This window comes from Crocuta crocuta, unplaced genomic scaffold (genome assembly GCF_008692635.1).
Source record: "Crocuta crocuta isolate KB4526 unplaced genomic scaffold, BGI_CrCroc_1.0 scaffold177, whole genome shotgun sequence".
In the NCBI taxonomy this organism is placed as follows: Eukaryota; Metazoa; Chordata; class Mammalia; order Carnivora; family Hyaenidae; genus Crocuta; species Crocuta crocuta.
In genome coordinates, this window is record NW_027531880.1 from 3,037,496 (window position 1) to 3,053,054 (window position 15,559).

Genomic DNA, 15,559 nt, shown 5'->3' on the forward strand with positions numbered 1-15,559 from the left:
GGGGGTGGGGGTGGGTGCAGAAGCAGGACCATCAGCTGGTGTGGCTTTGAAGTGTGGCTGCAGGGCTTCGACCCCTTAACCAGCTCAGCTGTTGAAGCAGAGCAGGAACTTCAAAGGCGGACTTGCTGTTGTTCTTGCCAGTGGGGGGTGTGATTCCCATCAGCTGGGTTTAGAGAAAAAATGAGGAGGAATTCTTCCTCTTCCTTGTCAAGGTGTGATGCTCACACGACCGACTAGCTTTAAGTTATGACTGCCCCTATCAGTGGATGCAAATAAAAACCAACTACTCAGTTTCACTGTGATTTACCTTTATTTATGTCTACTATTTTTACAAGTCATCCGAAATAGCCAGTTTTGGTAATTTGTCCAGATTGTGAAACATGTCAGTGACATATGTAAACTGCTTCTGCTCCTGATTGCATTTCCTGCTTACAGAAATACACGGTAGTTTTCCCAAGAGCAAAGCCAAGTTTTAGAAGATCATCCCCTTCCTGCTCTGCTACCCCCAGCCCATAATTATAACTGTTTACAATCCTATAGTCAGTTTTTTATTCTATGTATTGGCAGTGCATTCAAGCTCATTTGTGAGTCAAGAATTATTGTTTTGTCAACAACTCACTTTGTACAAGACAGACATTTCTGAATAATATAATCAAAATATAAAAGCAAATGCAATTTCCCTCAATAATTTTATTTGGTCTCCACCTTTTCATTTAAAATTTATGTTCTTTACTTCACGATTATAAAGAGAAAAGGAAACAGTGCTTGGAATATTTACTCTTAAATTAAGAGTAGTTTTGATTCAAAAACTAATTCTTGGACAGTTAAGTGGACAGCGAAGCTTCCTTGTTACTACCTCCCACCAACTTTTATTTAAATAAATGTGAAAAATTAGGTAGAAACATTTCAATGCATGCCACAAAGTGCTACAAGATATGAGAGTCTTCAGGGAGGCTTATTATGCTAAACAAGTGTAAGTACCCAGACAGTGACATTCAACTTGAGAGTTACATGATCAAAAAAGCAAGGTGCTCACACCAGTAGAGAGGTGCCCATTTATTTGGCAGCATGGCTCCAGCATGCTCCAAAGAAGACTCTTCTGGTGGAAATGAAATCATAGGATTAAAAAAAAAATGCAAACAAACTCCCGGGAACACAATGAAGGAAAACATTCCAATCACAGGAAGCTTCCATGATTAGCAGATGGGTTTGTTTCATTAGGATAGCAGAAAAGACAGTCTCCCGTGTAAGTTCTGAAGAACAAAGATAGGTAATTCAATTCGAGTGTGGTAACGACAGCAGTAAGAACACAAATTCGTCCATTATTTGTATTACATTCATCACAGAATACAACTGAAGAGGATGTTATTCCAATGAATGGATTTTTACTTTTTAATTTTGCAAAAATGTTCAAAGTGGCCTAAGCTCCAGATTCTCACCTCCAAAGATGTATGTTTATTCCTGACTGATCGTATCCTGAAGAAATCAAAGGTCTTCACGAGGTAAAAATCACCATTTCCGGTTATGTTCTATCTTCCTAAGTATATTCAGACTCTCTGTGTCCATGGCTTTTGAGACTTTATAAAAAATTTGTATAACAAATGGTGATGTAATTTAAAAAAGCAAAACAAAACACAAAAAACTGGGGAAAAGTCACAAGTAGAATGATTTTATGGAGACAGGATTTTAAAAAAAAATGCTGTTCATAATTTAGTCTTCTTAGGAGCTTGCTACCAGACGGTTGAACAATTACTTATGTTGTTCATTTTCTGTCATTTCATTCCAATGAGAGTTGCACACTGTCAGTTTGGTTTTGTGGCTGCTGATAGTCATACTTCCTTGCTATTAAGAAAACAAAGCAAAACACAACAAAAATAGAGATAAAATTAATAAAAATAGCAAAATAATTATTTGCTAATATCATTAAATCACAGTCATGATTCTCAGTATAGAATTAACTTGGAATTAAGTTATGTTTTTTCATTAGAGGAAATTTATTATACACTTTTTGATCCTCTAATTTCCCAACACTGCTGATATCCATTTTTATATGTTTACTTTATTATTATTATTATTTGTATATTAGGATTATTCAGAGCTTCAAAAGACAAGGTAAACATTAATTAAGCTGTTAAATTAACATTTTATAATTTCCTTCTTTCTTTGAAGTTTATTTATTTATTTTGAGAGAGAGCATGTACAGAGGACAGGCAGAGAGAAAAGGGGAGAGTGAAAATCCCAAGCAGGCTCCACACTGCTAGTGCAGAGTCCGATGTGGGGCTCGATCTCACGAACTGTGAGATCATGGCTGGAGCAGAAATCAGAAGTTGGATGCTTAAACGACTGAGACACCCAGGTGCCCTAATTTCCTTCTTTCTTATCTCCCACCTCCATCTTAAGCTAATAGTAATGCTTTTGTTCACATCATAAAGAATTTGACTTTATTTCAACTTGTAAGTCTAAGAAACTTATTATTGAACATTGTCATTAATATAAACCATAAGAAAATAGATACACATTCTGTGTTCTTTTTGTACTTCTGAGAAATGTTTATTGAAGAAAAATGGTGACAGAGTACAGGGTTAAAATCTTTATAAATGTCATTTACTGCCTACAGTTAAAACTTTCACTCACCTCCTTAAGTTTTTACTAGCCAAGAAGGAGACACTATTTATGCTCCTCAGGGTGCATCCAAATGTTTGTGGCCTAAAGTTTATACAATTTTGGGAGACATCTTTAGGAAAAAGAATTCTGTTTGCTACTTCCTCTAGAACTGCCTGACTTTGTCAGGGATAGGACATGAACACTAAGAATGATCCAATGTGATGGGATTCATTAAAGGTGCAAATCCACACATAAACCATTTATAAGAAAAATGGCTTCTAAAGACTTTCACATCCTCATCCCCCAAATCTGTGAATATGTTATTTTATAGGACAAAGGGAACTTTGAAGATGTGATTAAGGTAAGGACCTTATAACAGGGAGATTATTCTGGATTACTGGCCCAACCTAATCACATGGACCTCAAAAATCAAAGAACTTTTCCTGAATCCAGAGAGGGACTAAGATATAAAAATGGAAGAATGATCAGAGATTACATGCTGCCGGCTCCCAAGATGGAGGCATAGGGCCATAAACCAAGGAACGTGAGTGGCCTCTAGAAACTTTCCAGCAAAGAGACAGATGCTCTTCTAGAGCCTCTAGAAAGAAATGGTACCCTGCTGACACCTGGTTTCAGCCTACTGAGACCGCTGTAGGACTTCTACACTACAAAATTGTAAGACCATACATATGTGTTGTATTATGCCACTGGATTTGTAGTGATTTGTTACAGCAGCAGTAGAAAACTAACACATCTTACAGACACAGGAATTCAGATGAATTTTATTTTATGGCCTTCTTATCAAAGAAGAAAAAAAGATTGTACTGTATTGGTTTATAATAGTATATGTTATATTATTGAATTTATTTTTTTACAAATAGTTTATTGTCTAGTTGGTTTCCATATAACACCCAGTGCTCATTCCCACAAGTGTCCTCCATGTCCATCACCCCCCTCCCCCCCACACCCATCAGTCCTCAGTTTGTTCTCAGCATTCAAGAGTCTCTCATGGTTTGCCTCTCTCCTTCTCCCCCACTAATTCCCCACTTCTTCTCCCCCATGGTCCTCCGTTAAGTTCCTCCTAATCCTCCTATACGTGCAAACATATGGTATTTATCCTTCTCTGCCTGACTTATTTAGCTCAGCATAACACCCTCAAGGTCCATCCATGTTGCTACACATGGCCAGATTTCATTCTTTCTTATTGCCATGTAGTATTCCATCGTATAGATAAACCACATCTTCTTGATCCATTCGTCAGTCGATGGACACTTAGGCTCTTTCCATGTTTTGGCTATTGTTGAGAGTGCTGCTATGAACACTGGGGTACATGTGCTCCTATGCATCAGCATACTGAATGTATTATTAACAGAAGATAGCTTCTGTTTTGACTGGGTATCAACAGAAACTTATTTATCATTTTCCATACAGAACTTCTGGCTCTGTACTTCTGTGTTTTGTTTTGTTTTGTTGGTATTTGCTGGTATTTGTTTTTTTTTAAAGAACTTTTTATTGTGGTAAAATATACATGAATTTTGCCATTTTAACTACTTTTTTTAACATTTATTTTTTCTTGGAGAGAGAGAGAGAGAGAGAGGGCAAGCAGGGGAAGGGGCAGAGAGAGAGAGAGAGAGACAGACAGACAGAATTTGAAGCAGGCTCCAGGCTCTGGAGGCTCAGGCTCAGCACAGATGTGGGGCTTGAACTCATGAACCATGAGATCATGACCTGAGCTGAAGTCGGACGCTTAACTGACTAAGCCACCCAGCTGCCCCTTAACTATTTCGAAGTGCACAGTTCAGTAGCATCAGGTACATTCATACTGCCATGCAGTCATCACCACCAGCTGCCCACAGAGCTCTTCTGATCATCCCTAACTGAACTCCACACCCATTAAGGAATGACTCCCCACTGCCTCCTCCCCAGGCCCCTGACATCCACTGTTCTATTTTCTGTCTCCACGAATTTGCCTCCCCTAAGTGAAATATTTGTTCTTTTGTGACTGGCTTATTTCCCTTTATAATAAGAATCATTACAAAGCATAATGTCCTCAGGTTCATCTGTGCTGTAGCATGCGTCAGCATTTCCCTCCTGTTAAAGATTGAATAACATCCTATTGTATTTCTAGATCACATTTTGTGTATCTGTCAAGGGCACTTAGGTTGTTTCTGCCTTTTGGCTATCATGAGTAATGCTGCTATGTTAAATTTTACTTCTTATTTTGAACTGGTAACATATGCAGATGGTACAAAATGCAAAACGAATAGAGAGGAAACAGTAAAAAGTGTATCTTCCTCTTACCTGATCAATCCTGCAGTACCCACCCTGTTCCTTCCCCTAAAGGAACTGCTGTTACTAGTTCTCAGGATAACATTTATGCTTAAGATTTTAGAAGTTCTACTTGTGTTTATGTGTGTATATGCACGTATATGCATGTAAATATGTATATTTTCACCTGAAATTCCATTTCACCCGAGACACATACTAGTGATATCTTGCTGATCATTCTTTCTTGCATCTTTCTATGCATACACATACGCGTGCACACACATTTAATTTTTTACTGTAGACAACTTCTTTATAAAGTGTCCAGTCTTTCTCCCTTAAATCCCACACAGTCCCCACAAAAGTAATGAATGTTAATAATCTGTTGTGTATCTTTCCAAGCCTTCCTCCATGCTTGCATAATTATAGAGAACACTTATATTAGACATAGATAATAAAAGGGAGGTTCTGTTCATTTGATTTTAAAAGAGTAGCATCCTAGTATACATATTATTTTATCTTGCTCTTCTCAATAATACACCTTGGAAACCACAACTCATACTTTTAAATGGTGGCATAAAAGGCTGTGGCTTAGGTGTACATTTCATTATGACTCTACACATTTTAAACTTCATTTCTTCTCCACAACATACATACTCACAGTGTTCAGTACTATATGACACACTGAGACATGACTTCTTGCCTTGCATATTGATATTGCATGCCACATTCCTGGAAACAATTCCTATATTGCTTTGTCTTGCAGTAATTTAATTATAATAGAAATGACTGCAAACTTCATAAATACAAAATTCAAACCCAAACTAAATGCAGCTTCAACTCAACTTGCCCTCAGTCACATCCTCAAATGCTCTTGGCCACTTAATGCTACTCCATATGAGGGGTGTGCAAAGGAGGGCAAATGAGAGCAGGAAGAGACAGCAGTCTTAACTAATGAGTAAAATAACTAATTTTTTCAAAACATAAAAAAAAATCATCATATGAACACTTTGCTAGGGCTGTTCTCAGGGTACTGGAAGGGCCCCATACAAGCAGAGAAGCGCCAACTACATGGCAGACCTGCCTTTGCCAATACTGTGGTCAGCATCTAAAAAAGGCCTATCAGTGTTTTCTGGTAACCTTTTGCTAATTGAACTCACTTCCCAAAAAATCTATTTTATTCAATTAATTAATTAATTATTCATTTTTAAAATGTTTATTTATATTTGAGAGAGAAAGAGAGAGACAGATTGAGAGCTGGGGAGGGGCAGAGGGAGAGGGAGACACAGAATTTGAAGCAGGCTCCAGGCTCTAACAGAACCTGATGCAGAGCTTGAACTCACGGACTGTGAGATTATGACCTGAGCCAAAGTCGGACGCTTAATTGACTGAGCCACCCAGGCCAAAAAAATCTATTTTAAACATGTCTATATATACAGTTCAGCACAGAATATACTTACAAATGGAATACATTTCCAGTTGCTGTCTTAAACGAATTTTGCTTATTGTGTCATAAAAGCTGGGCTCTGATAAAGTTTCTGCTGTAGGCGGCACACTGAAGATCCTCATAATTTTCCTTTTGTTCCTAAAACACAAAACCAATACAGAAGAGAGATTTGTGTTACTATCTATTGGATTGTAATCGACTCAGGACCATAGTAATCAGGAGCTACATTACAAGGACTTAAGGGGTGCCTGAGTGGCTCAGTTGGTTAAGTGTCCCACTTGGGCTCAGGTCATGATCTTGTGGTTTGTGAGTTCAAGCCCCGCATTGGGCTCTGTGCTGACCGTGCTTGGGATTCTCTCTCTCTGCCCCTCACTCACTTGCACTGTCTCTTTCTCTCTCAAAATAAATAAATAAACTTAAAAAAAAAAAAAGACTTAAGTAACAATGAGCTCATCTTCTCTTTTGTCTCTGTGAGATTCTTCCTTGGCTCAAGTGTTCTTTCTTTCCCTAAAAAGTCTGAAGCTGGACACGTATGGCCCCAGGGCTCTAAGAAAGAAAAGGAAGGTGAACACGTCCACTTAATACAACAAAGTGGTATACCTCCATTGTGCTTCCACTCCTTCCTCCCACCAAAAGCCAAATACTGTATGGGAAAATGCATAAACATCTTATTTTTCTCCTCCCTCTGGTGTTATCCAAATAAAGCTAAATTACTGGGTTAGCGAATAAAAAGAATGGGAGTAGATCTTAATTTTGGAAAATAATGAATCACCGTATTTCTTAAATACAATAGCACGGCCTTAGTGGGGGCATCTACTTAAAATTAACAACGTTTCTCTGCTTTTAAAACGGGAGGGTCAGGAGGACGTGGTGGCTATTTTGGTAAGAAAGCTGTTACCTGCAAGGTAACTGGCGATGGTATGTGGAGCCTTCTCTCAGCCACCCTGCAGTCCAGGCCGCCATGGGCTAGCTGCTCCAGGGATCATGCGGCTGGGAAGGGCAGACTTGCCTGTCTGAGAGCATGTGTGGGCTCTGACCTGCTCCCCAGGCCAAACATCAATTATTTCTTGATTACTAATTATTTTGAACTATCCAATGCCTTTTTAAAAATTTTACATTTATTTAAATTCAGGTTAGTTAATATACAGTATAGTATTGGTTTCGGAAGTCGAACCCAGTGATTCATTATATAACCCCCAGTGCTCATCCCAACAAGTGCCCTAGAGGAGCCTCTAGGATTTTGATGGCTTCCTGTCTTACGTTTCGGTCTTTCATCCATTTTGAGTTTATTTTTGTGTATGGTGTAAGAAAGTGGTCCAGGTTCATTCTTCTGCATGTCACTGTCTCCCAGTGACCATTTGCTGAAGAGACTGTCTTTTTTCCACTGGATATTCTCTCCTGCTTTGTCGAAGATTAGTTGGCCATGCACTTGTGGGTCCATTTCTGGGATCTCTATTCTGTTCCATTGATCTATGTGTCTGTTTTTGTACCAGTACCATACTGTCTGGAAGATTACAGCTTTGTAATACAGCTTTAAGTCCAGAATTGTGATGCCTCCAGCTTTGCTTTTCTTTTTCAACATTACTTTGGCTATTCAGGGTCTTTTGTGGTTCCATACAAATTTTAGGATTGTTTGTTCTAGCTCTGTGAAGAATGCTGGAATTATTTTGATAGGGATTGCATTGAAGGTGTCGATTGCTTTGGGTACTACTGACATTTTAACAATATTAAATCTTCTAATCCATGGGCATGGAACGTTTTTCCATTTCTTTGTGTTATCTTCAATTTCTTTCATAAACTTTCTATAGTTTTCAGCATACAGATCTTTTGCCCTTTTGGTTAGAGTTAGGTTTATTCCTAGGTATCTTATGGTTTTTGGTGCAATTGTAAATGGGATCAATTCCTTGATTTCTCTTTCTGCTGCTTCATTATTGGTGTATTGTAATGCAGCTGACTTCTGTACATTGATTTTTTTATCCTGTGACTGCTGAATTCATGTATCAGTTCTAGCAGTTTTTTGGTGGAGGCTTTTGGTTTCGTAGAGTATCATGTTGTTTACGAAGAGTTAAAGTTTGACTTCTTCTTTGCCAATTTGTATGCCTTTTATTTCTTTTTGTTGTCAGACTTCTGAGGCTAGGCCTTCCACTACTGTGTTGAACAACAGTGGTGAGGGTGGACATCCCTGTGGTGTTCCTGACCTTAGGAGGAAAGGTCTCAGTTCTTCCCCATTGAGGATGCTATTAGCTGTGGGTCTTTCATATATGGCTTTTATGATGTTGAGGGATGTTTCTTCTATCCCTACTTTCTTGAGGGTTTTTATCAAGAAAGGGTGCTGTATTTTGTCAAATGCTGTTTCTGCATCTATTGACAGGACCATATGGTTCTTATTCTTTCTTCTATTAATGTGATGTATCACGTTGATTGATTTGCAAATATTAATTCAGCCCTGTAGCTGAGGAATGAATCCCACTTGATCGCGGTGAATAATTCTTTTAATGTACTGTTGAATTAGATTTGCTAGTACTCCATTGAGAACTTCTGCCTCCAGGTTCATCAGGGATATTGGCCTGTAATTAGTGGGGTGCTTGGAACCAAGGTAAGACTGGCCTCATAAAATGAATTTGGGAAGTTTTCCTTCCATTTCTGTTCTTTGGAACAGTTTGAAAAGAACAGGTATTAACTCTTCTCCAAATATCTGGTCAAATTTCCCTGGGAAGCCATCTGGCCCAGGACTCTTATTTGTGATCAGATCAATGAAACCAAAAGCTGTTTTTTTTTTTTTTTAAGAATAAACAAAACTGATAAACCCCTAGTAAGACCTCTCAAAAATAAAAGAGAGAGGACCCCAATAGATAAAAATCATGAAGGAGGAAAGATCACAATCAACACCACGGAAATACAAACAATTATAAAAGAATACTATGAAAGATGATATGCCAACCAACTGGACAATCTAGAAGAAATGGACAAATTCCTACATACTCACACACTACCAAAACTCAAAGAGGAAGAAGTAGAAAATTTGAACAGGCCCATAACCAGCAGAGAAATTGAATCACTTATCACTTATCAAATATCTTCCAACATACCTACTGCCTTTTAACCTTGGCAGAGAATACCGAGAAGCACACGGCCATGAGGAGAAGCAACTCAGTCCAATGAATACTGCTTTTCCTCTTCAAGGCACCTACCTTTTCTTTTTTTTAATTGTATTTAAAGGAAAGGAGCCATGGAGTGTGAAAAAGAATAGTTAAGTTATGCTACAACACCTGAAATTAAAGCAGGAAATATTTATTGAGGATTTGCACTGTGTGGTATACTGGGGATGCAAAGATTGAAAGGGAAAGCTGTTGTCCTGAAGGGACTGAAGTTTTTGTGGAGCAGACACAGAAGTAGTCAGATAATACCAATATTACTCAGTAAACGCTATGATATGGTCATGCACATGAATCAGAAGGGAGACCGTAACATGTGCCAAGAGAGAAAATTGCTAAATACATAGGAATTAGTGTTTCTGCATTTTAGGGATGTGGGCCAAAAAAATAAGCTCATTCTGGAGTGACAGTGGACCCAGGCTGGATGGTAAAACTGAGCTAGATTAGAAATGATAGAATGGGAAGGCGAAGCCAGTCAGGGTGCCTGGAGCTGCACTTGAATCTCCAACTCTTTTTTTTTGTTTGTTTTTTAAGACAGAGAGAGAGTGAGCATGAGCACAAGATGGGGAGAGGGCAGAGGGAGAGAGAGAGAGAGAAAATCCTAAGCAGGATCCACACTCAACGCCACAAAGCTCCACATGGGGCTTGCTCTCATGACCCTGGGATTGTGACCTGAGCCAGAATCAAGAGCTGGACCCTCAACCAACTCAGCCACCCAGCCACCCCAAAATTTCCAACTCTTAATGCAAGGGGCTCTTCAAAGCCAAACCTTGGTGTCCAGAGCTTGGGGAAAGACCTGAATAGATAGTGCATTATAACAAGAACAAAAATGCTCATTTTTGCAATGATGCAAAAATGCACTATTTTTTTGTGCAATTTAATTTGGAACAAACAAACATGTGAACCTTTTAAGTGCCCAGTTTCTTACCAACCCTGAAATACTAAAACCTTTACCTCTTGGCATACATGAAGAGAACAAAGCTAACAAGGATCACTACCAAGTAAACATTGGTGGCTTCATTCCAGGCCTCATGAACACTGTAATCCATAGAGCCATCGTCACCCATCACTCCGTAACCTCCAGGCATGGGGCTAGAAGAAAGAAAAGAGAACAGGGCTTCTTTTAGTTACTGGTGGCATGACCATCTGGAGAAAGGCTGGCAAACATATGGGCTGCTGGCTGGCTTCAGTCTGCTGCCTGCTTTTAGACGGTCCACGAGCCAAGAATGGTTTCACGTTTCTAAATGGATATATTTTAAATGGTTGTAAGCACCTGTATAATACCCTTGATTTTTGCTTCCCAGCCCTCAAAGCCTAAAATATTTATAATCTGGCCCTTTAAGAAAAGTTTGCCAACCCCTGGGCTAGATAACTAAGGCATGTAATGTACTTCCCTTTATTTTTGATTTTGAAACATTGTATCATCTCCATGAAGGTTAAAACTGTAGTTAATCTGGCGCTTGTCCACTTCTCTCCCAAGCAAATGGAAAACCTTTGGAGTTTTATCTAGTTTTGGCCTCCTGGCCAAATGCAGTTGAAAGAAGCTATGGGGTAAAAAGTTACTTTTTGCTATTTACACAGCTGTGACTTCTATTCAAGGAAATGCATTCTTCGGACATTCCCACAGAAAATAAGAGTGGTAACAGCAAGTGTTTCAAATAGCAAGTAAAAGAGTAATGATGTCCCCTTGGTGTTTGCCTTAGTTGAATCTTTCCTTAAAGAGGAAAGTGCCTCCCTTGTGTTGGACAGAAAAGGTAAACCTAAGAGAAATGACCTAATACGTGAAAGAAAACCAAAAAGTGTTGTTTTAGACATCTATGAAAAGGAGAAAAATTGAGCAAGTTATAGGCGATAAATGTACAGTAGTTTCTAGGAATAAGACAGACATTTTCTAATTCCCAGGAAAATTATATCTGAAATGTCCAAGAAATTGTTTTGCAATTTTTTTCTAGACATCCTACAACAATGAAGGTATTGCAGACACTCTTGCACTAAAATATCTTCCAATCTCCTGCAAGCCTCCAAAACGTTCTGTAACGTAGATCTGGCTCAGTAAGTTAACAAGTGTGCATTAAGGGTAGTCTTTCTTTCGTATAGCTTACCTCTGTATAAAATGAATAAAATTTCCTCGCAGATCTGCTCCTAAACAAGGTGGCATGTTTTCCCTGTTCTGACTCCTTAAGTTTTTGTCACATGTTTGGGGACATCTTGTATTCATTTACTATAAAGTGAGTGTCATGAATGCTCATTTAACTTAAACTCTAGACACTGAGGTCAAGAGTGATCTTTTTAAAATATCTGGGTTGGTGTCTGATGAACATAAACTGGTCTTGTAAAAATTGGGTAAATAACAACAGAGCTTAAATTATAAAAATTTATAGATGCAAAATATAAATATTACTTAAACATTATACCATACCCAATTCCTTGATATTAAAGCCTGGCTATGAATTTTTTTTTTTAAGAGAGTAGAAGACATAGGGAGATTTGGCATATTTATCATTTTAATTCTTATTTCTTAAAACTGAACTCCAGACTTTCTCTGAAAGTAACATTATGTATGATTCATAGTAAGTCATCAGCCTACTTTAGAAATGGAAACTTTGGGAAGACACGAGACTGTAATTGTCTTTATGATTTCCGCAATCTAGAATTTTACTGGTGCTGAAATGTAAAGTAACAACAACAAATGTGTTTTTGGCAAAAAGACCTGACTTTGGATGTCTGATTTGAGATGCTGCGGAAAGCCAGGGACAATTACGCTACAACGGTGATAAGTTTCAGGATTGGGAGCTATTAACAGATTTGGGAAGAAGCAGAAAACATACGGCAATGGCCACTGGAACATTTTGCAGGTGCGCTTTGTCTGACAAATCATGGAAGTGCTTCCTACCTGTTTTCTAACACCTGAATGGATCTGAGCCAGGTTAGTTTCTTGCTTCAATTTCTCACAAAATTCTGTTCATGGGCCCTTTGATAAAATGGTGTATTCCTACAGAGCTTGTCTTCATCCTGCTACAAATATGTCAGTCTTTAATTGTATGTAGAGAAGGATTTTGAATTACTACTGACCCAGAATGGTAAAATTTTAACGTGAATTAAACAACATGGATTATACAACATCACTGGTATGCAATGACACTACCATTCCACAGTTCCAGGGACATGCACTTGAGTTATTTTTAGCACTGTAGTTGTGAAAGATTTGCACGGAGGGTAGGACTTGCCTGCCCAGTCCTCCATCATGACCAATGGCATGGTTTTGCAAGACTGCCTGGAAGAAGGAATGGCCTTGTCCAGAGTCACAGTACAAACCCATGGCCCACATGTGGCCTGAACTATGACCATCACTTCCCAGCACACTACAGTCTAACCAAGCGTACACATATACACTTGCTAAGTGCTTTCTACATACCACTGCAGCCTTCTTCTAAAGCAAAATGCACAGGGGTGTTACAATGGTTCATTTCTCTTAAGTTAATGTTTCAGCAAGATCATCCAGGTAGCTAGCCAAGTGCCTGGATCATCGTTCAGGGCTCTTGTGAGAAAACTGAACTTTTTTCACATATTTTTCCTGTACAGTAATGCTTGACCAATTTCGGCAAGGGGATTCCAGGATGAGCTAACTCCCAAGTAAAACATTAGTATCCAGGGACAGAGTCCCCCAAATATGACAACTAGGGCTTAGTTTTAGTTTGATAAACTTTTAGGTTGAGATCTAAAATTTCCAGGGATCGAGTGACTATATCCGAAGTTTTAAAATCAGTTTCCTGATCCAATGTCTAGGTGGTTCTAAGATGGAGTATCACTTGTCATCATACCTTGAATATTATCACTTTTTGTCTCTCACTTAGAGCTTTGCTATCTTGATAAATTCAGCTAGGCATCACTTACATACCTGCTTACAACACAACTCACTGCATAAATGTAATTTTCTTTGCCTTCTGAAAACACTTAAAGGTTTGCGTTCCCAAAGCAGAAGGGTCCAAAGTAACAAGCCTTCAACCAAAAGGTAGAAGGGAATTAACATTTGAGGGTTTAGACATAGGGCAGTCCACATACGGAGTTTTTGCAACCGCCCTGGTGGGAGGCACTACCGTTCTATTTCACGGAAGAAACCGGGAAGGTGGTAGCGGTGGTTACGTAACTTGCCCAAGGTTGCACAGGGTAGGGAGGGGACCGGCAGCGCGATTATCACATATAACCGACTCCCCAAACTTGAACCCTTCCAAGCCCTGACGCCGGTTCCGTGACACCGGCTTCTCCTGGTAGAAGACCCAGTTCGTGCGAATATAAAATATAATGCTCTCCCACTAAGTGGCCACAGGCAGCCTCCGGAGCTGCCGCGACCTCCTTCGCGTTTCCGCCGCTCGCAGGCTGCGCGGGACTCAATCTTAAAACCCTGGCGCTGAACTCCAGCAGCGCCGGGGCCGTCTCTGCCGCCCCCCGTTCGCGCTGCCGACGCGGCTGCTTTGGCTTTTTGTCCGCGTTCCTGGCCCTCGGAGCCTCCCTGTTCCTTACGACCCTGAGAGGCTCGCAGCGGGGTCTGGACTTGTAGCAGCCTCGGAGCCCAAGGCGGGGGGCGCGGAGCGGGCAGCGGAACCCCCTCTCCCCTCCCCCGCGAGTCCCCGGCGGGGCGGGCCAGCNGAGAAGTAGCGGGGACGGGTCATTACCCGGGAGTTCCGTGCCTCTGCCCGCCCCACTTCGGCGCGCTCCGGGCGTGATTGTCAGCGTGGGAGGGGGGACTGTGCATTGATTGTCCCACGAATCCGGATTAAGCTGGGAAGCACGAAGATTTTCTTTTTTCGTAATGAGGGCGTAGAGTTACTTTTAGTATTAATAGTTAAGAAAGCATATGGTTTGCACATTGTCTTTCCGTTTTCCCTGTCCTAATAAATGATGCGTGGCCGAGATGGTTGAGGTGTTTTAAAAACTGGATGTGCCCGGGATGCCGCAGTATTGTCGGTTGAAGTGATTTTTGTGTATTTTTTAAAAAATTGTGTGTAAAATAGATTTCTTTGAGAAATAGATTTGAAAAATGGATTTTCTAGCATAAGACAGTTAACGAATTTATGCAGGATTTCAGCATCAGTGTTAAAGTAATCAGATTTCAGTGGTTGGTAGCAACCTTGCGAATAAATGGCCACTTGTCCGCACGCTTGAAGTCTTAACTATTTATGTTGAGCTAGTTCTCTAGGATCAGCTGACTGCTAATTATAATTCATACTGGACCTTGTAGAGGTTGTATTCTTAGTAAGCAGAGGTTAAGAGCTAACATTTAACCCAAATCCCTTCGCAAGTTTTCTCTGCCTTTTTTGTGGCTCATTCTGTTACAGTTAAGCTCACCCAGACGGATGAAGAGCGGTACTTGGTACAATAACCTACTATCTTTATTTAGAGTATTAATACATATTAGGTTTTAAATATTGTATATACATTATCACATATATACACATATAAGTAATTTATAACCATTTAGTTTGACTCTAAAGTTGGAAAATTAGGAACAATAATAATGGGTAATGTTGAGTATTTGTTTGCCAGGCCTCTGCCAAATGGTACGTGCATGCTTTATTATTTAATCTTCCGGGATAACTTTTGCATAGGCATAGGTTGCTCAGAAATTGTGAGTACATGGGTTTGATTTGAAAAGATCCAAATGTGGAGTATGTACATTGATTACTTCTGTTTCTGTTTTTGTGAAGAAGGGTGTTGGCAATATAAAATGACTCAGTAGATGAATGTGTTTTTCAAGTTGGAAGATGGCTTTAAAATTGCATAAAACTGCAATTAGTCTCTTTATTTGGGTATTCAATAGTTTCTAAAGTCCTGTGTCTCTTACTTATCCAAATTCCAATTACATATCATTGTCACCCAATGAACAGGTTGTTCTTAGACATTGGAGACATTGGAAAAAGGTAAATTTGGGAGAAGCCTTAATGGGCTGAAAGGCTCCCTCTTATATTTTTTCTAAGTCACATTCCTAATTAGGGCTGACAAATGACAATGGAACAGAAAGAGTAATTTTCCAATACCAAGCCAAGGAAATAAGAATCAGCTCGCTCTTTGGTGACTGAGTCTAACATCC

General features: G+C 39.5%; 1 protein-coding gene across 2 annotated transcripts; it reads right to left on the bottom strand.

Moving 5' to 3' along the window:
• Positions 1-291: 291 nt before the first annotated feature.
• SMIM19 (small integral membrane protein 19) lies at positions 292-13,393 on the bottom strand. 2 transcript variants are annotated; one of them, XM_077773068.1, is made up of 4 exons: positions 13,370-13,393; positions 10,426-10,563; positions 6,330-6,454; positions 292-1,842 (listed from the first exon to the last, which is right to left on the bottom strand). In XM_077773068.1, the coding sequence occupies exons 2-4, from the start codon at positions 10,557-10,559 to the stop codon at positions 1,778-1,780; spliced, it is 324 nt and encodes a 107-aa protein (XP_077629194.1). In that variant the 5' UTR covers positions 10,560-10,563; positions 13,370-13,393; the 3' UTR covers positions 292-1,777. The 2 variants fall into 2 exon arrangements, with proteins under 2 accessions (XP_077629194.1, XP_077629193.1); XM_077773067.1 differs by lacking the exon at positions 13,370-13,393 and adding an exon at positions 12,365-12,514.
• Between the last annotated feature and the right edge of the window lie 2,166 nt (positions 13,394-15,559).